Genomic DNA, 23872 nt, shown 5'->3' with positions numbered 1-23872 from the left:
AATGAAAAATATTAAGATTATCAAATTTATCATTATTACTTTTTTCATATTTATATAGATTTGCATAACACTATTTGTTGCGGAGAAGCAGTCGCTGTTTCGGCCATATTGAAATTTATGTAAGCAAAGTTTTAAAAGATGGGAACTCTAGCGAAGATTACACCTGCTTTTCGTTGCGCTCTCGGTAAGTCACGGCATAAAAAATTTCAGGAATAATGAAAAGAGAACAATCTCTACATAAAATACTAAGATGCGGAGCAGACATTTCAACATTTTGAGGAAATGTTAGCTGCAAGTAACTTGCACCAAAAAGGCGAAATTTACGTTCGCAAGACCAAGTAAGAAAAGAGATCTGTTAGATGACATTTGATATTTTGAGGCCCTATGATTCAGGACTGATGTCTTAGACAACTACCATAACATTACAATTTCACTAGAGAGACGACACTGACTAATTTACAATCCAACTTTTCACATTGTGAACATTAAGTTTCTTCCACCCAGTAATCTGTTTCTAGACATCTGGAAGTTATTTTGTCTTGTTTTTGTTTTCAGTTCCAAAGTCTTGCCTACCCTCTCTCTCAGCTGTAAGGCACAATACAACTGCCACCAAGAAGGAGGAAAAGGTAGAGTTATGTGAAAAGTTACATAATATTCTGCCCATATGAAAAGGAATTATTTCAAAACACTAGTCTTCCTTAGCATGAGTTGATGAAGTAATTCACTGAGTAAATATACTTTTTTCAGACAGTCTTTGGACCCTTGAAGGATGAAGACAGAATATTTACCAATTTATATGGTCGCCATGACTTTAAACTGAAGGGAGCATTGCAGAGGGTAGGTGTATCATAGGACAACTTCATGTAGCCTTTGACATAGTAACAGTTACAAAGTCTTAAAAGCAAGGTTTTCCCCAGAGAGTCACCCAGCAGTCATTCGGATGGCCACACTTGCCTCAAAAGATGACCAGATGGCTTAAGGAATTTTTAGAAAAAGATGGGGTGGGAACCTGACTTGCCTGGTTTAGTCTCCTTGTAAATTGGTGACAAAATTACAGCTTTACTTATTGGACTCCCTGTACTGGAAATTCTGAGGACACCCCTGCTTAAAAGACTCCATGCTGAATTAGCTCAAGTAAATTGTCACTGTTGTAGCTAGCTTTAATTGGTTGTAGTAAATACTGTAGTAATTCACATATTTCCCAACCCACACTGAGGTATTGTAGTCTGAGCACTTATAAATATTGAAATTTGTTAAACACTAAAGAGTTCCTTTTTCAGATTTTAAAGATTATCACTTGTAGTTTTAAAAACAGCAATTTAATTTTTTTTCCTGAGATTGTTTATGGATCATATCTTTTTGTACTCTCTGGGCATTTTTTTGTAGTTGGAAAAATTGATTTAATTATATTGAATTTCATTCTCTGAGTGCTGCAGTCTCTCTGGTTGTAGGGTGACTGGTATAAGACCAAAGAGATCCTGTTGAAGGGACACGAGTGGATTCTGAAGGAGATCGTAACGTCAGGTCTCCGTGGCAGAGGTGGTGCAGGTTTCCCAACTGGGATGAAATGGGGATTTATGAATAAACCAGATGATGGGAGGTGAGCTTTATAGAGACCAATGTACATTTTAAAAGTATTAATGATATAGAGTGTGTTGATTTCTAAGAAACTTAAAACCAGGACCTCTCATTCTAAACATTTGATTAAAAACTTTAATTTTGTTTTCTTGTTGCTCATCAAACTAATAAAAATATTCTGATTTGAACCAATCTTAAATGGCAAAATTATTGGTAATTTTTTGCTTTTTCTGAAACAATCTGGTACTGATAGCACTCAGTATTGAGTGACTGTGTTATAAAAGAATGTCCGCTTGCACTACCGCTGGACTCCTTCGTTCTAAGTACCACACAACATTCATAACTTCAGGCCAAAATACCTAGTTGTAAATGCAGATGAGGGGGAACCTGGCACATGTAAAGACAGAGAAATTATGAGACATGACCCGCACAAGCTCGTTGAGGGTTGCCTGGTCGCAGGTCGGTCTATGATGGCACGCGCGGCGTACATTTATATACGTGGAGAGTTCTACAATGAGGCATGTGTGCTTCAGCAGGCAGTCAAAGAGGTATGGTGGCTTTTGGATTGATTGTGACTTAACCTTATATACCTAAGTGCACTACTGTATATATAGAACATAATGAGATGTATTCAATTTAAAAATTATACCAGATGTATGATGTGGATTTAACTTAAAGGGATAATAACTCTTCATATGAGATCTATATTTCACAATAAAAACATTGTGAATAACTCATAGAAATATAATATATTCTGTTTTACCACAAAACCGGCAGTTATAGCTATTACTCTGATATCTGAGCTTGTCTTTAGACGACGTAACCTCCATTGATAGCTATACTCTGTTAAAATCTCTTAAGAGATTTTAACAAAAAACCAAACTTTTTAGAAAAAAACCAGGGACTAACTTTGAATGTAAAAATGGATTCATTAACCATTGGCAGGGATGCTAGTCTTCCGGTTTTTACCGGAATTCCGTTTTTTTGCGTCCTGTTATAAAATTTTCTGGTACTATATTTTGTTCCGGAATTCTCGTTTTTAACGTGGTCGCGGACTGGACGAACGATGCGTCAGAGGAACGTCGCATTTCAACCATTGCGACAGAGCTGCGTTTCAACACAATATCTAGTCACAACCGTAGCACGTGATTTATTTATGGCGCTTGATTGGTTGGAAATGTAGGCTTTAATGTCGGCACCCATGTGGAAAGTTTTGACACCGCGTGCGCGGAATTTTGAACTAAACCAAACTAAATGGATTTCGCGGAGAGGGGAACAGACGATATTAGAAACATCGACATTACTGTCAAAAATAGATTTAGTTGGAGTTGGCTGGAGGAAAAGGACAATAATGACGATTTTTTTTCTACCTATGTTCGGAAGCGAAAGTCCCCCGGAGAAGCTTGGTGTGTATGGTGCAACGACGTGATCCGGTACGGAAGCAGTGGTAAAAAAGCTCTGAAAAACCATGCTAAAACAACTAAGCATGCCAAAGCACGTAGTTGTGTAAAGGGGGCCCAAAAGTTACCATCTCTATTTAGTTTCAATGCGGGCTTAGCCAGCGGTGCTGGTGGTGGCAGTACTAGTACTGCGGGGCCTAGTGGCAGCGAAAGCAGACCTAGCGGTGACAGTGAAATTAACAGATAATGTGGTGATTGAGGCAACTGCCAAAGTGTTGGGGTGTAAACTACACATAGTGACCAGTTCTGCAGAGGGGTCAGAAACAGATGTTTTAGAAACTTTGATTAATGAGACTGCAGTTGGAGCCCCACTGTTGCTTGGGCATTACCACGAAAGCCATTACCAATCTTTGAAAATGATAAATGAAAGGGATTAACATTTAGTGACTATCATTATCATGCTGGTGATTATCAAGCTTACGTGAGGGATCATTACAGTCTACTGTGGGTGGTAGGTGTTTATGTACTGATGGCACTTCCATCTTGTCAATGTCAAGATTATCCTTGGAAACAACTGTTGAAAATTACCATGAAGTTGTGATGACATATATTGCAATATATTTATTAAATAAAATTTGAAATATAGTAATTGTTTCATAATCAATTTGTACCCCCCCCCCCCCCCCCCCCCCCCCCAGTCTTTGCCAAAAAAAAGTTCAGGTTTTCTTTCCGGACCCCACTAGCATCCCTGCATTGGTAAGTATGAGAAAATTGTTGTTCACTCCAGGAAAATTCATTTTTTGGCCGAAACGAAGAGTTATTATCACTTTAATAACAAATGCATGTTATACCTGATGTAATTTTTAGTATTGAATATGGAAAGACATTTCATTCATTTGATGTGTTATTCCAGGCGTATGATGCTGGTTTAATTGGCAAGAATGCCTGTGGTTCGGGTTACGACTTTGATGTCTACGTGTTCAGAGGAGCAGGAGCCTATATATGTGGTGAAGAAACGGTGAGTACTGCTGTCTGGGTTATATAATTATGTGGTGAAGAGACCAATAACACTACTGTCTCGTTTTGCTTAGTAAACTTATCTGACAATGAGTTCACAGGTCCAGGTCATTTTTGGTCTTAAAATGTTAACATGAAAGGTTACATACTGAGATCTTAGCTTCAAGGTAAACATTGAATTGGCTAAGCAAAAAAACTTGCTAGCAGTTCATGGGCGTGCGTACTCATGCACACACAAATGCACACATGCAGGAGAGAGAGAGAGAGAGAGAGATAAAACTATGTTCACATATTACCTTACTCTGATATTTCAGGCCCTGATTGAGTCTCTAGAAGGTAAACAAGGCAAGCCGCGGCTGAAGCCCCCATTTCCAGCAGACATTGGAGTATTTGGATGTCCTACCACAGTGTCTAATGTGGAAACAGTGGCAGTAGCTCCTGTAAGTACTTGGTGCCTAGCAGAGGTGGGGTTTACATTGAAGTTAGGTTGACCCATCTTAAGTTAGTAATTTGTGGCAGTAGCTCCTGTAAGCACTTGCTGTTAGAATTGCTGTCTAGCACTAATTGAGTTCACATTTGAAGTTAGGTTTACTTATATTGGTACCACTAAAGGCAGTGATTCCCATAAGTTCTTTTTGTCCAGCAGAGGTGGAGTTTACATTGAAGTTAGGTTGACCTATCTTAAGTTAGTAATTTGTGGCAGTAGCTCCAGTAAGTACTTGTTATTTAGCAGAGGTGGAGTTTCTTAACATTGAAGTTAGGTTTACTTATCTTGATACCACAAGAGGCAGTGACTCACTTAAGTATTTGTTGTCTAGCAGAGGTGGAGTTAACATTGAAGTTAGATTGACCCATTTTGGTACTACTAGAGGCAGTGACTCCCGTTAAATATTTTTTGTTTAGCAGAGGTGCAGTTAACATTGAAGTTAGGTAGACTTATCTTGGTACTACTAAAGGTACTACTAAGGTCTTAATAGCTAGCAGCATGAAGTTGTGTTTACATTGAATATTATTTGTCATGTTCCAGACCATATGTCGCAGAGGAGGAGACTGGTTTGCTAGCTTTGGTAGAGAAAGAAACAGAGGAACTAAGGTGAGTTGAAAATGTAAATTAATGCGTATTTATGAAAATGTAAATAAATGTAAATTTATGAAAATGTAAATTTATGTAATTTATATAACAATTATAGGATTCTGAAAGAGCAGAAGCCTTGAGAAACTTCTTTTAGCATTACATTTAAGAAGTAGATAAGTTTTATCGTCACGTTTGCCTCCCTTCTGTTGATTTTTAAATTAAAATAATTTTCAAGTATTGATGCATTTTTTCATAAGATAGCGTGTGATACCAGACCTTTTCAACTTGACATTTTGCAGGCATTTAACATGGCATTATCATAGCATCAGGACATAATTTGAACTCAAAACAAAAAACAAATTTAAAGCAAATTCTAACTCTGCTTCCTATTTCACAGTGACTTTATTACATGTTCTCTGTTGCAGTTGTTCAACATCTCTGGTCAGGTGAACAACCCGTGTACAGTGGAGGAAGAGATGTCCATTTCGCTGAGAGAGCTGATAGACAGACATGCCGGGGGCGTCATCGGGGGCTGGGACAATTTACTGGGGGTCATCCCCGGGGGGTCCTCTACGCCGGTCATACCTAAAAGGTGGGTGCTGCCATTTTTGACATTTTCTGAAATTTTGGAAGTGTTTCTATTTTATTTTATTTTTTGTGTGAAAACTGAAATAAAGGACATGATTATCAAGTTACTGGTCGCTATGAACATTGTAACTGTTATTACAATGTTTTGGTTAGGAGGTGATGATGGTATAGTTATTGTAATGTTTCAATGAAGAAATGGTAATGTTACTGTTATTGTAGTGTTTCAGTGTTGATGTTAGTTTCATTGTAATGTTAAGGTATTTGTGAAGAGGTAATGTTATTGTTATTGCAATGTTACAGTATATATGAAGGGGTAATGATGTTACTGTAATTGTAATGTTTCAGTGTATGTGAAGAGGTGATGATGGACTTTGATGACTTAGTACGTGCACAGACATCTTTGGGAACAGCTGCTGTCATCGTCATGAACAAAGACGCTGATGTAATCAGATGTATATCTAGGCTTATGGATTTCTATCACCACGAGAGTTGTGGACAGGTAAGGCTGCAGAACGGTAATAACTCTTGGATTTCAAACTGATAAGTAAATGGACTTCTGTCACCACAGGAGATGTGGACAGGTAAGGTTGCAGTACGGTAATTACTCTTGGATTTCAAGCACTTTAAATTAAGTAAAGGCATTTTCACCACCTAAAGCAGTGAATGGAATCTTATAACCATCAGAGTTGTGGCCATTTATGTTCGTTTGCTGTATGGTAATTATTCAAAAACCATGCACACATAACCAGCTGATGGAATTAAACAATGTAGTAGTTTGAAAAGTTTGGCCTTCGTGATAATTCCTTTGATTTGCACGAACATGTGTTAATCCTTGAAAATGATTTTGAGGGGAAAAGTGCCTTAAAGAAAATTATTTTGAAATAATAAGAATTAAATGTGAATATGTTTTATGATAGCAAGTGGCCTTCTTGTATTTCAGTGTACCCCCTGTAGAGAAGGTGTTGGCTGGATGGCGAAAATTTTACACAGGTTTGGTAAGTTATCCACGCTGTATAAGCTTATCATAAACATTGCTCTCTCTCTCTCTCACTTACAGACACACACACAATAACAAAACAAATGAGAAAACATCCTATTTAGGAAACAGTTACCAAATAGTGTTGGGCCGCTGTCAAATGGAATTCTCTTGTGCATGGGGAGACCCATATTGAGGATAATCACTAGACCTGATGTGAACAACTCCCATTAGATCTCACTTTCAATGCTTTCCACTCTGCCACTTATGTGAATGTCTGTGATTTGTATAGGGTGTTTCACATTTGTTTCACATAAGTCGGTAACATCAAATGCTAGTTTCCTGTTAATTTAGTGTTTGACAAATTAAAACAGAATAACAGTAAGGATTTTCAGTTATAACTCTCTTCTTAAAACTAAGAGGACCATCTTATTCTGCCCATTATGTTAGCCGTCAAATTGAAGCATTATTTCATCCCATTGCAGTGAAGGGAAATGCCAGACCTGACGAGATCGACATGTTGTATGAGATCAGCAAACAGATAGAAGGTCACACAATCTGTGCACTGGGAGACGGTGCTGCCTGGCCTGCACAGGTAAATCCTTCTCCAAATGATATTTTTACGTACAGACACAGATCTATGTCCAGATTATGTAATACTACTTTGTGCAATATCATTTTAAACTTAAAGTCTGTACACATGACAGCATTTTAAACTTAGTCTGTACACGTGACAGCTTTGCTGCATTTTTACAAGTTACAGTGAAGTAGAGTTTACAAGGTTCATGGATGGGTTTTTATGAAATGTTTGGTAAAGGTGTGGAGGTCCTCGTATTGCATGCACTGCTCCTAAACCTTGAAACACAAAAATTAAGGAGGGGTGTTGCCTAAAGGAGGAAGCTTCTTGTTTCAAAGAATCAGTTTTGTTTCAACGTTATTGAGATTTCCCTATGATTTTTCAGCTGAAGGTTTGAAAACATTTACCAAAGAACAGGAGTTGTAAATGCCAACAGCTCATGTTCCCTCCATAGACACAATTAAACCCAGTCAAATTTTTCTCATAATTTTAAAGCTTGAACAGGTACTTTTGATCTTAGGTTGAACAGGCTGTGGCTTGGGGTAAAAGTAAAAGACTTGCAGCCAATCTCAATTCTTGTCTTTATTTCAGGGTTTTGTTGTGTCACTTCAGAATCTCATTTCTTGTCTTTATTTCAGGGTTTGGTGCGCCACTTCAGGCCTCAGCTGGAGGAACGCATGGCTCAGTACCACGCAGGGCAGGAAGAGAAACAGGCTGCCATGTTGTATCCTCACGCTTAAAACATGGCTTAAGACTTGACTTTTGTTTAATGTAACAAATTGTAAAAAAATATGAACTGGTTTTACTTGGATGTTCTCGTCCAGTGGACATGACTGAACTCAGTCTTGTACGATGTTTTGTGAAAGGAAGACGGAAGACACAGGACGAATTGCTTGCTAGCATTTATGAATACCCAGGGAGGTAGATGGTTTTGGGTACACTGATGTCATCATACATAGACTAAGGAATGTGATAAGGATCATGTTCACATATGCCATTAAAACTACAGAATGACAGGTGTTGTGTGACACTGATATGAGCAAACTTGCCCATGAGGCATGTGTGGACGAAATCTTCAAAGTGGAATTTCGTGGAATTTTGACATTTGGAAATTCTCCATGCAAAACATTTTGTTACTCAAATTTAAATCATGCAGCAGTGTGTTTATTGGCTGCAAAGGAAAACATTTGAAATTTTGTTTTATTTATTTGCATACCTTGATTGAGGCCATAAGAAAATAATTCTTCTTGGAAATGCACGTAATATTTTGACCATAACAGCAAAAGCAGCACATATTTCATGAAGTGGACACTCAGTCTTAACTTTGTCTTCTGGAAGGTTCAATTTTGTGTTGAAATAAAAGTTACAATGTAAATAATGGAAAGTCTTGTTACTGTGTCATTGGTTTAAAACCTTGACATTTTTCTTACCAACCTGAACTTCATATTGAAGAAAAATCTACAAATTATTATGCATTCACATTTAATATTTATTTAAATCAAGAACAGAAGTTGGTAAACAAATGAGTTTAATGTCATTGTAATGACGCAAAAAAAAAAAAAATAATAATAATAATAATAAAAATAAATAAATGAATAAAGAAAAAAATAATAAATAAAACAAAAATAATAACCAGAAAAATCATCAGTTAACAATTAAAATTATAATAATAAGTAACCATCAGTTATCATTTTAACATAATACTATCCTAAACAAATTGTTTACAAAAACTTAGAGGCATAAATCTTCTACATATCAAAATAAATGTTTTTGATTGCCAAGCATTGGATACTTCAAATATTTTAAATGACAAATATCTTAAATGTTGAAACTCCCATTAGTTGTAACAAATTGAAAACTCAATATTCTGCAATGATTATGCCAGGTAATATCTGAAAAATATCAAAAACATTCTAAAAAGGAAAAATAAAATAGAGCAGCCTATGAAATGTAATGACAAATAATTTATAAATAAAAGCTTAATGATAAACGGAGACAATTACTGTCGAGAAATAAATATTGTTCTTGTCGTTTCTGTGAGCTTATATTGCACTCATTCCATTTGATCTATTACAGTAAACTATGATTGTGTAATACTCTCCCCTTAATTACTCTGATTGTAAGTACCAGTAGCTAATTGGAATCCCTTTCAACATTATAACATAAGAAATAAATAGACCATGTAAGAAGAAAATTAAGTAATACTAAATATATGGAAAACACACTATCTCCATATTTCAAATGATCTCTTCTATTAGAACGAGCATAGACCACCATCACGTTGTTCATTGCAGTAAGTATTTGTTCCTAGCAATAAAGAGATTAAATAAAATATATCGAAAAAAAAAAAAAGAAAAGAAAGAAAAAAAACTCAGCAACAAAAGTGTTTGGCTTACTCTTCAAGCCAAAACTACTTTCATTACAAAAAAATTTTTCTTCTCACTTCTCTTGGTCCATGTAAGATACATCTAGTGTAAAGAATGCCAGTTTCACTAGAAAATTCTTGCCCCTTTTACAAAAATTGCACATAAAGACAAAAAAAAATGTCTTCAGACATAAATCTTAGGGCTAGTGTGGAATACAAAATACAAAGATTGCTGGTAAGTACTTAACAATGGTTGTAAGAATGGCATATTGTTCAGGGGCGGATTTAGGGCGTCTTCAGGGTCTTCCAGAAGACAGTCAGATTTTTAATTTTACATTGACAGGTATCTATTTTTTTTCTGTCGGAAGACAGTCAAAAATGGAGGATGAATCAACAAAGATAATTTGGAAGACTGTCAGAAAATAACTCTGGATCCACCGCTGTTGTTGTATTGAAAGTCTTCTGTCCTCACTCTACTACGGTTAAAAATGTCACTTAAAAATTTATTCATATTTTAAAATGCACGAATCCCGCACAGCCATATTAGGTGACACAGTTTCCGAACTAATCAACGGGCACATTTTCAAGTTTGATGAAGTTTTCAAAAAGATAGATTAAATCTTCAAATTTTTACCCTAAACATGGAAGCAGTGTGAAAGGGAGAAATTAACCCAGTGAACCTGCAGTAAGAATACTCCATGTTGTTCACTATACCTCATGCTCAAACATAACAGACAGCAAAACATAATAGCTATTAATGCAAGTTACCTCAGTGACAATTACAAACACCCCCTCTCCCTTCATAGTTATTAACATAAAGCCAATTCAATTGACCTACCTCAAATTAAAATAGCATTAGACAAAGCTGACTAGAAAAGCTTCAATAATATGACATTGTATGTGCCAGCTTGCATATGTTTGACTAGAAAAGCTTCAATAATATGCACATGTATGTGCCAGCTTGCATATGTTTGACTAGAAATACTTCAATAATATATGTATGTGCCATGCATATGTTTGACTAGAAAAGCTTCAATAATATGCACATGTATGTGCCAGCTTACATATGTTTGACTAGAAATACTTCAATAATATATGTATGTGCCATGCATATGTTTGACTAGAAAAGCTTCAATAATATGTATGTGCCAGTTTGCATATGTTTATGTGCGTGCACGCATTGACACATATTTTGTTCCAAATCACCATTGCATAATAAAATGCGGCAGCAGCAGCTGTATCTTAATTGTAGTCAAAATATCAAGCCTGTCCAGCAAGAGCCTGCATCAGATACAGACATTATATTAGTTTATATTAATTGCTAGTGCAAGCATGCACAGTAGGTTTTATGTATATTTATAACTGACATCAACATATCAGATTTACATGCTTTCAGTTATCCTAGAATAATGTGCTTCACAAATGCTGGATGCTTTTGGTGGCCTATGCTATTGCTATCCAGTGTTCAAAAATTATGGCTGCAATACTTAGGGTAATTGTCAAGAGGATGACAATTTTATCCAGTGGATAATGTTATCCAGTATTGATCAAACTGGGCCTAGGTTCTGTGTCCCCAGTGGCCCAAAGCAACAGAAGCCACAATGTTTTTGGCACAGATGACCTTTAATGTGCTGCAATAAGTCTTTGGCCCATAACTGATGTGGGGGGAGCTTCCAATCCCATGGCCAATGGCTCCTGCCAAGAAGGAAGGTCACCTCCCCCACCATGCTCCTGTAACTCATCCTCTACATCTTGGTAGCTAACTTCTAGTTCATCTGCCAGGTGCTCAAGTGTAGAATCTCTAAATGCATCTCTCAGGTATTTAATTGGTTCTTTTTTAGGACTAATGGCAAGGAGTACTTGAAACAAATTTCTACAGGCACCTTGTGGATTTTCCCTAGCATTGCTTTTAAGCTTTGCTATCTCCTCTCCTGTCATTATATTAAACTGAGACAGGTAATCTAAAACTCGTCCAAAATTAATAATAAGGTCCTCAGCAAAGTCAATCATATTCTCCCTCAGTTTCTTGTACTCCATTTCACTCATAAGTCCCTCCTAGAAGAAAAATATAATAAGCCATATTTTCAACTTATATCCCTTCAAACCTTGATGTTGTGTACAAGTAAACAAATAACAGATGACAAAACACTTAATTATCCCAAACAGCCAATTCACTTTCTCATACGATTGCTTCAGATCCAAAACAGCCAATTCACTTTCTCATACAATTGCTTCAGATCCAAAACAGCCAATTCACTTTCTCATACAATTGCTTCAGATCCAAAACAGCCAATTCACTTTCTCATACAATTGCTTCAAATCCAAAACAGCCAATTCACTTTCTCATACAATTGCTTCAGAATCTATCTTTTGCTTTCACTTGGGATATGAAGAGATGAACAACTTGGCTGAGGGATAAAATGAAGATACTGCAGAGAGAGAAAATACTTAAAATAAGGAATAAATTGTTAAAATTACTGAAATCAAAACATATATTGTCATTTTAAAATATAATAGACATTACTTAATTTGACCAAATAATCAATTACCTTGACTTTATCAATCAAATCTTGTGGAATGTCCTGCTCTCCCTCTGCATGGGCTTCTTTTAACCTTAACAGCACATTGATGAAAGATGCAATACAACCCTCAACCTGAGACAACAAATAATCCACAACATCCAGAGGGCATGAATTTTCATCTGAAATACCATACATCTTCTTCACTTGGTCCCATACATCTCTTTGAGTAAGTGCCTCCTTTAGTTGTTTTATCACATCTGAAGGGACATGCTTACGGAATGAATTTGTCACATCTTCCTTTTTCATATGTGGCATGGATTCCTTGTCTGTGCTATAAAGGTTGTTAACCTGATAATTGACTGTAATATTTGTGTTGCCTGTATTAGGGAGGATCTGTCCTACAATCCCTTGCATTACTGTAGGCAACCCACCTAACTGATTACCCCCATGAGCCTGGTTGTGAGGCACTGAGTTTTCCACTGTTGTAATGGCATAAGGGTCAGTAACACCACTGTCTTGATCCCCAGCAGCCATGTGGACCCGCTGTGGGGGTAAAGGTGGAGACTCGTGAACTGATTTCCTACTAGTTTCACAGCTGACATCACCTTGCTGTTCCCAATCAGTGACTGGTCCCTGTGGTAGTCCACGATGATGGGATTGTCCTTGTTGGGGATACCATTGATTTGGTCCAGTTGGCCTATGATATACTGTCTGAGACTGGAAGTTGCCTTGTCGAAACCTCTGGTTGCCAAAGTAAGGTTGTAGTGTTGGTAGATTTTGTTGGAATTGGCCTTGTGCAACCATCTCCCCTGCTGTCTGAGACTGGAAGTCATCCTGCTGGTTGCCAATATTGGGTTGAAATCCTGGCTGAAACTGTTGGTATTGGCCTTGCGGGTTATAAAACTGGTTTGGTATTGATTGGAAGTGGTTGCCACCATGCCTCTGCATCTCACCACCTGGCAATATTGGGGCAGGCCTTACACTTTCCAGACCACCAGAATAACTAGTAAAATTATAATTGTCCATAGTGGGGCCAATCTGAAAAAAAATCATAAGCAGTAATAATTACACAAGTAGCAGTAGTAATGGCTAACATATTATGGGAGGGTCCAACCATTCTGATTCTATTAATTTTAATTGATTAAAATCAACAAAACACTGGTTATTGAAGAGAGCAACACTACCTATTACATCATGAATTGCAGGCCCGTAGCCAACAATTTCAAAAGGGGGGTTCGTTTTCTGAAAAAGTGGACCTTTTTCCATAAAAACTTCATGTACCTAGATCAAATTTTACTCAGAGTGGACCTTTTTCCAGCAAAAGGGGCGGTAGTTTCGAACCCCCCCCCCCCCCCCCCCCCCCGCCCCCCGGCTACGGGCCTGAATTGGTACTATAACATTATTCAAAGAAAATAACATCCCAAGGAGAATATGATAATGCATTATCACATTTGGATAACTCAAGTAGTTTCCTCTAACAAACTTACTGGTAACGACCAGTGGATTTCAAGCTCAGTGGATGTAATACATTTTATATCCTCTTCCTGATCTTTTCCTTCCTGTTTTACATATATTTTACTAACAAACACATTGAGACTTTCTTCTTTCTTCTTAGGGCAAAGGGAAAATGTTATGTTTTCTTCATTGTTCTCACACAACCTTATATAGTTCATAACCTGAAATGTAAAAGTGATTTTTCTTCACAGACTTTTCAATATAATAACTCTATATATATATCTTTATTTTTCTTCCATATTCTTAAAACTAATAAGGTATTTTCACCAATCTGCCATGATCATCACTTTATAAGTTCATGCTGGAACAAAACGGCCTCCTTGTCTTTATTGTTTATATCTAAATTTCACAAGAATATAACTCATTAAATATCAACCTTTTGCGGAGAATCTTCATGCATCTTCCATTTTTTCTCAAAACCCTCCAACAAAAGACTGACATCATAGGACTTTTTTTCTTCATCACTGCTCTCACTGTACCCACAAGTGAAGAATTTGAATTTCTTTTTTGCATCTAGCATTTCCATTTGCAAATCTTCCCTGGCTTCTGCTGTGACATTCTGAAACAAAAAAGTAAGTTTACCCAAGTGTCTGAAAGAACCATAAACCATAACCAATTTCCACAAATGACAACAAATGAAATTACGTTCCAAAAAAGGCCATTAGTAATAACTTTTATTAAATAAATCACAAAACATACCAACTTATCACAAACAAGACAGCAAAGTTAACAAGTGTACAGACATATAGCAGAAAAAAGCTTTACAATTACAGTGCATAAAATATGTTATTGTCAGGTAAAATTTAAGATAACTAGAGGATCAGAGAGGCGATACCGCCTCCGAATATTGTACCACCAGCTGGAGCAAGCGCATTCGTATAGACCCCCACATACACAAAATAAGGGACACAGCCACCAGTTTTGTGCTTGACAAGCTGTAAAAATGCAATCAACAAGAATTTTTAAACTATTGCAAAAAAATATATGGTACAATCAAATTTTAGTTCTTCGTAAGGTAGGTCAAGGGTCAATTTCAAGGTCACAGTAAATTGCCAGTATATGACTTCCTATTCAAGTTCAAGAGTAACTATGGACCTATCTCTGTCAAGTTTGAAGTTAAAAGAGAAAGAAATTAGCAGAGTTCAGTTCATGATAAAAAGTAGGTCAAAAGTCAATTTCAAGGTCACACTTAGATTGCCAGTATAGGACTTCCTATTCAAGTTCAATAGTAACTATGGACCTATCTCTGCCAGTTTTGGAGATAAAAGGGAAGCAAAATTTGCAAAATTCAGTTCATGATAAAAAGTAGGTCAAAAGTCAATTTCAAGGTCACACTTAGATTGCCAGTATATGACTTCCTATTCAAGTTCAAGAGTAACTATGGACCTATCTCTGTCAAGTTTGAAGTTAAAAGAGAAAGAAATTAGCAGAGTTCAGTTCATGATAAAAAGTAGGTCAAAAGTCAATTTCAAGGTCACACTTAGATTGCCAGTATAGGACTTCCTATTCAAGTTCAATAGTAACTATGGACCTATCTCTGCCAGTTTTGGAGATAAAAGGGAAGCAAAATTTGCAAAATTCAGTTCATGGTGAAAAGTAGGTCAAAGGTCAATTTCAAGGTCACATTTAGATTGCCAGTATATGACTTTCTATTCAAGTTCAATAGTAATTATGGACCTATCTCTGCCAGTTTTGGAGATAAAAGGAAAGCAAAATTTGCAAAGTTCAGTTTATGGTGAAAAGTAGGTCAAAGGTCAATTTTAAGGTCACATTTAGATTGCCAGTATATGACTTCCTATTCAAGTTCAATAGTAACTATGGACCTATCTCTGCCAGTTTTGGAGATAAAAGGAAAGCAAAATTTGCAAAGTTCAGTTCATGGTGTAAAGTGGGTCAAAGGTCAATTTTAAGGTCACACTTAGATTGCCAGTATATGACTTCCTATTCAAGTTCAATAGTAACTATGGACCTATCTCTGCCAGTTTTGGAGATAAAAGGAAAGCAAAATTTGCAAAGTTCAGTTCATGGTGTAAAGTAGGTCAAAGGTCAATTTCAAGGTCACAGTAAGATTGCCAGTATATGACTTCCTATTCAAATTCAATAGTAACTACGGACCTATCTCTGCCAGTTTTGGAGATATAAGGGACTAAATGTTATAATTTTGGAGTTACCATAATGTGCCTTAAATTTTGTACAGAAAAAATTAATTAAAATAAAGAAAATGTCATTTTGGTCAACATTCTTGAAATAAGAGGTGCTCTGAAGTTTCAGAAGTTCAAATTTGATGAAATAATGTCATTTTTGAACACAAGTTGTCTGCTTTGCCCAGCCTTATGTTTTATTTTTCCAGAGTTCAAAATTTATTATCCATTACCGTACTGCACATTTTGCTTTTACCACCAATATGTACTTTTTGATACAGCGTAACTCGAAAACCGTATGGAATACAAAAAAACCGAGACCACCTCCAGTGTTGGGCTTTACATGCTCTACAAAATGGAAAACAGAATGGGTCTCTAGCATTAACGGTTCCCGAATTAGAGACAGTTTTCAGTTTCGGTATCTTATGGCCGCTACTCCCGTGAAAATGCACCGATTGACCCCAAATTCATGGAGATGAAAGATGACCTGAAGGGTAACACTTTCCAATAATATTATTGGTTAAGTCTGTGTAGTGTCTGAATAGCAGGGCAAAAAATTTTTTTTCCGTAAAAAATTTCTTTTTTTTGAATATTTTGGCCCATTTGACCTTGAAGTAAAGGTCAAAGGTCAAATCCGAGGGTATATTTGAAATCTACACATATGGCTTTTGGAAAGCCGTCTATAGAAATTTTTCCCGTAACTCCTTCCGTAGGGTAGATAATTAGCATTTAATTTTGCCATTTTTAGACAAGGGTGCATTGCAATGAGTGCCACACCCAGACCCCAATACCGACAAAGCCCAAATTTTACGTGGAACGAGTTGAGATTATAGGTGACCTAAATCCATGAGATGGGTACAGGGGCCCTTACCGTCTAGGAGGAGAAGCGGTAACGGTAACATGGCGGCGGAGCCGGCGGAGCCAACGGAGCCGGCGGAACGGACCGGACGGGACCGAAACCATGTGTACCGCCAGCGCTAACGCTGGTGGTACAATAATGCATATTGTTTTTCATGTATCGTGATTTTTTTTTCTTTGATGATTAAGGTGCATGTCAGTTATCCATTTACTGCATTGCCAGTAGAAAAGGCACAATGACAACAACAGGTAAAGGTAATGGCCAGTACATTGTACACATATGCTATAACACGTTGTGTCTGTATGTCTGTACAAAAAAACTCTTTTGGAAAAAATGGGAGTTTTACCTTTATTTCATCTGGGGTGTCATTTACACAGTACACCTTCAGTTTCAGCAGGGTGACATGTTGAGGCTTAAATGACCCAAACACCAAAGCACAAAGGCGTTTACTGTCACATGACAAAGTGTGTTTGCAAAACTGTTGCATCATCATGATACACTTGGTATTTGTCAACACAACAGAATCACTGCTCAATACTTTCCATCGGCAGGTTTCATGTAAATGAGTTTGAGACTGCCATATGTAAAACGGATTGCTCATTCTGATGTCCCGAGTCAAATTTTCGGGACAGCTCCTTCCCATCTTTCTGTGGCGTGTGCCTGATATGCAGTGATAAAATGACAGGAAAACTGGTTTTCTGAATGTCAGGCCATGTGGGCCACAGACAACAACTGGACTTGCTCTAGTCTGGCACGATGGCAACGGCAGCATGTCTTCTTCTCTCCAACTAATACCAATGAACATTTCTGTTGTTTCAGCCAGGGCTCCCGGAGGCACTAAGAGGAATACTCCAACTTCTTTCAGATCAACATGTCCACCTTCTGGAGTGATGGAGAACCTCCTCAAATATGTATCTTTCAGCACATCTATCTGCTTATTGCTTTCTGAGGCATCGGCTGTCATCTGGGGCGATGCCAAGGATTCTGGCATTCTTTTCTCTTGTGGGACAACGCTTAGTCTGTTGCCTGCAACATTTCAAAAAAATTTAATCATATATATATATATCTATCTATCTATATATATGGCAGAGTTGGAAATAACTGCCCGTCCCAATGTCCTTGATGGTCTAATTTCATGAAGGACGGGTAAAAATAATTTGGAGACTGTCCTGTGGTCGGGCCGCACTTTGAAGTCATCAGTAGATCTGAGCGTGAAAGAATTAGACCCCAAACCAGCAATAACTCAGTTTTGCACTGGGGCAAGAAGAAGACCAACTTTCATGGAAAGATGCAAGCCCAAATCTGCTGTTGATTATTGTTGATGTGGAGCAGGGTAAAAGGAAGGCACTAGTGTTCAAGTGAGCAGCCATCAAAATCTGTTGACTCTGACAACGAGTCAGATTTTTCAGACATGGAAGAGAGAATCTGGTGGAGATGATTAAAGGAATTCATTTAGCAAAAATCTCATCAGTAAATGCAGGATTTTTTAATTAACATTTTGAAGAGTTAAAACAATCCAAACAGAATAACTTGACCTTTGGTCAAGTGAGGTTTTCATATACCAGGACAGGCACTGTGACTTGCAGTTGACATTCACCAATTTTATTCACCAAACTGATACTGTTTTACTTGCAGTTGCTACTGCTTACCATGCCAATGATTTGATAGTTTTGAATTTTAATGCTCCTTTCATGAAAATGATGTAGATACTTCAGTTAAAATGCTTGTTCTTCGGTACTGACTGTATTGACTATTGTGCATTTTGTTTCTGTCAAATGGTTTTGCTATAATTTTGTTTTAATAGATATTTGGTAAGGTGCATATATATATTTATTATTATTATTTTTAATTTACTTATTCATTTTTTGTTTTTTTATTTTTATTTATTTATTTATTTATTTATTTATTTATTTATTTATTTATTTTTTGGAATCCATGATGTATGGGTGGGGGGACAGACCATAACTGAATATAAAAATAAATTTGATTCTTTCGTATCAAGACAGCACTGGTATTATGACTTTTATTTATGAAGTTTGAAAGAAAACAACATTAAAAATGTCTTGAATTATTAAATTTAGTCATACATGCACTGTATTATCATAGTTCTGTCGATTTTATGAGGACAGGCTGGTTTATGGTAGGACAGGTAACTTTCAAGAGTAACCTGTCCTGCTGTCTGGTTGAATTTTAGGAGGAGTTTCCAACCCTGTATATGGAATTTATGGAATCATTTTTAGCAAAAAAATATTTTCCTGTCAAATTGTATCTGTACAAAATCTGCAAAATGCAACAAAACAACAGTTAAAGCATGAAGAACATTTAAAGTAATTTAAGTAAAAGGAAAATTCAGTTCAGTTCTTGTATACGACACTCCACATGTGTCACATAAAGACAGGATTCCACCATGTATAATTACAGTTACTGCACCTGTTTGTATGTCAATCCACTGAATTTCTTCATCCCCAATGGGTGTACTGTCCTCCTCTTCCTCACTCTCTTCCTTGAAACCACTCTCATCATAAAAACCATCATCCTGGTAAAATGTTCCCACATCAAGTTGTCTTTGCATCCTGGGTGCTAAATTTTTGTAGAACTCAGTACCTAAAAGCATTCATATGAAAAATTGTGTATGAATTACTTTTTCTGCAGGTAGGATCTCTTTCTCTGTGTCTATATTGAGAAATATTTGATATGCAAATTATCAAATCAAGTCACCAGTAGGGCTTCTTCAGTTACTTTCTTTTGTATGAGTCCAATACAAGGAAATTTTGCTAACAAGACATATCAAGTGCATTAGGAATGTAAAAGGAGTATGGGGAAATCAAAAGCTCAAACACTTTATTCAATTATCTCTATCTCTATTTTGTTTTAATTATGATGACAGGGGGCATAATTCTCCAAATCTCTTGGTAACTAGTTAGGAAAGAAAAATTCTGATACCTCACAACAGTTTTATCTCTCTATTCAATTAAACATATATGTTAATTCACTTTAATTTTCCATTATAATTTAAGTATAAAATGTCTACTTGCTTTTTATTCCACCTCGCAAAAAATCTTCAGCATTGACAACAGCATTCTGATCATTGTAATGCTGTAACAGCCTATTCCACACGGGATGACAACCTAACAAATTCTTGTTTCCTATAACGGAAAAGTGTATATTATGTCTTTAATTTTACAGTGTGTCTTTTCTAAATCATTTTTTTAAACTATCAATCCTACATTAATGGCACTCGTATGAGGAAATTTTTCAATTTGAACAAAACTGGCAAACAATATTTTGAAAGAATGCTTGAATAGTAATTTTTAAATACATAAACAAAAATATTTTTGACATGTATAATTTTGTGCATAAAATTGCATCAATACAACAATTTCAGCAAGCTTTTCTTAACATGCATGCACTTCTTTAAAAAGTTACCTTGAACATTTTGGAATAAGATGACAATTACTCATAAACTCACTATCTAACCTAAATTAGGATCTATTTTTTGACAAAATTTATTACAAAAATTGTTACCAATGATGATCAGTCCTTTGCGGGCTCTTGTAAGTGCGACATTAATTTGATGTTCATCTGTTATAAAGCCCAAGCTCTTTCGGCACCATCCCTGTGTTGGATTTTTGATTATCTGGTACTGGGGCAAGGAACGCACTGTAGTAAATATCACAATGTCCCACTCTCCTCCTGCAAAATGACAAAACTTCTCTTGAAACTGTTTAAAGTTATACTATGTATGTTTGAATTTTTCTCAGTGTCAGCTTATCTTTGTCTACATTATTCATTTGGTGGGTAAATCCCATATAGAAAACCTTTAAGGCATGGAAAGGGAATATTGCCTACTAAGAAGGTACCACCAGCCACATTTGAACTTACAAGTGGGACATGCTTACAACATTCATTCTACACTAGACCTATTAAGTTGTAGTGACAAACATTTCGAGTCAAACCTAACTAGGTTTAGGACAGGTCATAAGTTGGATAACACACTTAAAATTCTATGCCTCTCTTTGCTCAAGTACAACACAACTTGCTGGAAGGCAGTGCTTTTGTCTATAGCAGACATCCGGAAAACTTTTCAGAATGGCCCGACATTTGGACCGGCAGTAATGAAAAATTTGCCGGACTGAAAATCACCTTATTTGTTTGAAACGGAGACTACAATTAGGTAGCTTACTTTGTTTGTGAATGTGGTCAGTTTGAAATGGAAGGGAAAAATGCTTTGGGCTTTATATAATTTAATTAGTGAAGTATGTCGAATGATGACTGTAAATTCAAAATGGTGGCTGTGAAAACTCTTACTGGTTGTATGGGCCCACCATTTCCAATTTTTAACAGGCCGTACAAATTTTACCGGTCATGACCAATCAGACTGACGGTTTCAGCATGTCTGCTATAGTCTCCTTTCCAAGTAAAGTTAGTTTTCTTGCAATAGTTTACTTTAAAAAAAATGTGAACAATCACACTCTTAACCCCTTATCTGGATTATCTCAAAGCCACATTTTAGTTTCCTATCTAAAAATTAATGTGGCCATAGGGAACATTCCCAGACCCTCTCATACTAACTGTGGATCAATCTATCTCCAAGGGGATTCTTGCTAAATTGCATCAACTTTAACAGCTAAGATGTCTGTCATGCCTACTGAAGCTGCTAGGGGGTAATTAATTATCGTTTAGCAGCTTCAGACATCTAAGCAGCTTTAACTAAAAACAATTTAATGAGAAATCCCCTGGAGAGATGGATTGATCTTGTTAGATTGATCTAGGTATGGGAACCCAGTTATATACATTATATGCAATTCATGGCGAGTTCATTGCTATACCTTACACTTATCACATACATTGTACATAACTAATGGTGAGCTTCCAGCTATACCTTACTGTTATCACACATATAATACCTAACTCATGGTGAGCTTAAAGCAATACCATACTGTTATCATAGACATTGTATGTAACTCACTGCTTGAGAGAGCATGCCAGACAATTGAGCTGATTACACTGTCTGCACTTCAGCCAGAATCCCCACAAAGTTGAATTGATCCTGCTGGTACAATGTCTGAATCAGAATACTCCCTTACTGTTGTCATATACATCACATGTATGGTAATGACTTGATCTTTTCAATAGAGGAAAATTGTGAATTTTACAGATGCTGTATTTTTTACAGGGGCGTTTTTAGGTCATCTTCTGGGCTTTCCAGAAAACGGTCAGATTTTCAAGTTTACATTGACAAGTATCTAATTTTTTCTGTCGGAATATGGTCAAAAATGAAGAATTAAGCAACAAAGATCATTTGGAAGACTATCAGAAAATATCTCTGAATCCGCCCCTGTTTTGTCAAAATTTCTTAAAATTAGAGCATTCCTATTGAGTCGTTGCAACAAAATTGCAATTGCCCATTGAAAAGATGGAGTCATTACTGTTCCTCATGGTGAGCTTAAAGTTATACCTTCAGTTATCAAAGACATCATATGTAACTCATCAATGTCATCATCACAATACATACCCTGACTTTGAACCACTGTGCTGACATTCACTCCACGGCCAAACTCGTCACTAAGAACTTCCTGCACACGAGACACCTGAGCTCTGTACTGGGACAATACTATCACCCTCTTCTTTGATATATTGAACCCTTTCACAAATGTTCTGTATAATCTGACCTTAGAAATAGAGCAAGCCATATAAAAACAAATTACTATACCATTTGAATTTTGTTTAAAAACAAGAAAATGACTGAAATACAAAAAGTTATGCAAGTATTCAAAAAGTGCTTGCACAAATTTCAAAAGACTGAACATCTTATTTAGTTACTGTATCAATAATAGGCATGTCTGTCTTTAAGCCTTAGCTTTCTATTACAATTTGACTGACAAACATATTAATTTATCTTTTGTTTTAAACTAAGTGAAAAGCTAGTTCAAGGAATTTTTTTCATCGACAGTGTATTTTTGGTGAACATTTTTTTCTACAAGCCTAATGAAGTCTGAAATAAAATTTACCACATGCTCAAGTTCTTCCTCATTTCTTTTCGACTGTTCTCCGCCATCTGGGGTTTCAACAACTAAAGTCTCTTCCTTCCCCTCCACATGGCAAAACCTGTACCTTTTGCTTCCTTGCCAGACATATCTGCCAAGACTCTTTTCTTCATCTTCATACATTTCCTGACTATGTCCAGTCTTTAACTTTCCAGAATAAAACTCTTGAGAAGGAAACTCAACTATGTCTCTATGCTGAAAAAATACATATATGAAATAACTCAAATCTGCAGCTTAAATACATTTTTTAACATTCTTCTACTGCAAAAAATAAACAAATAAATAAATAAATAAATAAATAAAAAAATAAATATAAATTCATTAACAGATAAGCCAACTCATTTTAGTGATGTTATAAAGTTGCTTGATAGATTTTATGTAAATACAGATATATGTAAGATGGGCTTCTCTCAGTTTAGATTAGTGCTTAATTATTTTCAGGTTAAAAAGAATGCAAATATTTTGAAAAAAAAATCTTTTCAAAGCAAGGGCTTTTTTAACACAATAAATATGGGCATTGCAAACCTTTTCCATGCAGTGCAATTATTTGGCACAGCACAAGTATTGATTTTGAAAGATTTTTCCATTCAGTACAATTATTTGGACAGTACAATTGTTAATTTTTGAAGATTTTCCACGTATTACAATCATTAAGAACTTCAGAGTGGTAACATCAAGCTTTTTTCAGTGTTTTTAATCATATAAAATACTGAAATAAAATAAATAGTCACTATGTAATTCATGGCAGGCATTTTTTAATAAAAATGGACCACTTTTTTGACAAAGTGGGCCAAAATGGCCCAAACAGATTTTGACCAAGGAACATCCCTGAAAGTAGAGCAAACATATCAAAATAATGAAAAAATTTCTATGGTTTAGAAATATTTTTAATAGCCCTTACCATACGATACTGGATGTCCAGCATGATGGCCCTGCCCTCATTTGCATAACGCTCAAACAAAGAAGTCTCAAGCCTAAGATCTCTTGCTGCTTGGCTCAAGACAATTGGTCGCAGTTGCTTGTGATCTCCAATAAGCACCACCTTTGGGATGAATAGCCAAATTTTAAGGGATTTAACAAAATTGAAATTAAAGACATATTCTTTTTACATTTTTGATAATTCCATCTTTAATTTTACATGTTATTTTTCAAATTCTGCCTTTCTAAAATAATATTCTTACACTGTTCAATCATTTTTTAAGGTGGAAAGCA

The 23872-nt window shown here is 36.2% G+C and overlaps 3 protein-coding genes across 3 annotated transcripts in view; 1 reads left to right on the top strand and 2 right to left on the bottom strand.

The window, feature by feature from the left end:
- The first annotated feature begins 56 nt into the window (after window positions 1–56).
- Window positions 57–8589, top strand: LOC106176751 (NADH dehydrogenase [ubiquinone] flavoprotein 1, mitochondrial). The gene is made up of 13 exons (XM_013559265.2): window positions 57–184; window positions 556–626; window positions 748–837; window positions 1452–1600; window positions 1928–2126; window positions 3892–3996; window positions 4310–4435; window positions 5023–5088; window positions 5496–5662; window positions 6004–6157; window positions 6599–6653; window positions 7120–7229; window positions 7850–8589. The coding sequence occupies exons 1-13, from the start codon at window positions 139–141 to the stop codon at window positions 7949–7951; spliced, it is 1440 nt and encodes a 479-aa protein (XP_013414719.2). The 5' UTR covers window positions 57–138; the 3' UTR covers window positions 7952–8589.
- A 31-nt stretch (window positions 8590–8620) lies between these two features.
- LOC147760332 (uncharacterized) lies at window positions 8621–19211 on the bottom strand. Its single transcript, XM_086993961.1, has 6 exons — window positions 19044–19211; window positions 16960–17639; window positions 13990–14172; window positions 13586–13774; window positions 12126–13136; window positions 8621–11631 (listed from the first exon to the last, which is right to left on the bottom strand). Exons 1-6 carry the CDS (start codon window positions 19183–19185, stop codon window positions 11200–11202), a joined length of 2637 nt encoding a protein of 878 aa, XP_086850087.1. The 5' UTR covers window positions 19186–19211; the 3' UTR covers window positions 8621–11199.
- Window positions 19212–19640: 429 nt separating this feature from the next.
- The window catches only part of LOC106176738 (3'-5' exoribonuclease HELZ2-like), a 64217-nt gene continuing 59985 nt past the window's right edge, over window positions 19641–23872 (bottom strand). Inside the window, exons 30-34 of the mRNA XM_086994172.1 lie at window positions 23562–23702; window positions 22625–22855; window positions 22129–22285; window positions 20139–20306; window positions 19641–19759 (exon numbers count right to left, since the gene is read on the bottom strand). Of these exons, the coding sequence (XP_086850298.1) occupies window positions 19641–19759; window positions 20139–20306; window positions 22129–22285; window positions 22625–22855; window positions 23562–23702 (816 nt within the window). The remainder of the gene's footprint in view (window positions 19760–20138; window positions 20307–22128; window positions 22286–22624; window positions 22856–23561; window positions 23703–23872) is intronic.

The sequence above is a fragment of the Lingula anatina genome, chromosome 8, assembly GCF_051362555.1.
Source record: "Lingula anatina isolate TDL-2025a chromosome 8, LinAna3.0, whole genome shotgun sequence".
Taxonomy (NCBI): domain Eukaryota; kingdom Metazoa; phylum Brachiopoda; class Lingulata; order Lingulida; family Lingulidae; genus Lingula; species Lingula anatina.
This window is presented reverse-complemented; position numbering and strand designations above follow the sequence as displayed.

What these genes read in the sequence shown, in the direction of transcription:
- LOC106176751 (XM_013559265.2), top strand. Translation starts at nt 139, where the DNA reads ATGGGAACTCTAGCGAAGATTACACCTGCTTTTCGTTGCGCTCTCG. An exon ending in ATATATGTGGTGAAGAAACG is followed by an intron (nt 3,997 to 4,309) that starts GTGAGTACTGCT and finishes CTGATATTTCAG; the next exon opens with GCCCTGATTGAGTCTCTAGA. An exon ending in AAACAGTGGCAGTAGCTCCT is followed by an intron (nt 4,436 to 5,022) that starts GTAAGTACTTGG and finishes GTCATGTTCCAG; the next exon opens with ACCATATGTCGCAGAGGAGG.
- LOC147760332 (XM_086993961.1), bottom strand. Translation starts at nt 19,185, where the DNA reads ATGCAAAGACAACTTGATGTGGGAACATTTTACCAGGATGATGGTTTT. An exon ending in ATGAAGATTCTCCGCAAAAG is followed by an intron (nt 13,775 to 13,989) that starts GTTGATATTTAA and finishes TTTACATTTCAG; the next exon opens with GTTATGAACTATATAAGGTT. An exon ending in ATTTGATTGATAAAGTCAAG is followed by an intron (nt 11,632 to 12,125) that starts GTAATTGATTAT and finishes TTTTTCTTCTAG; the next exon opens with GAGGGACTTATGAGTGAAAT.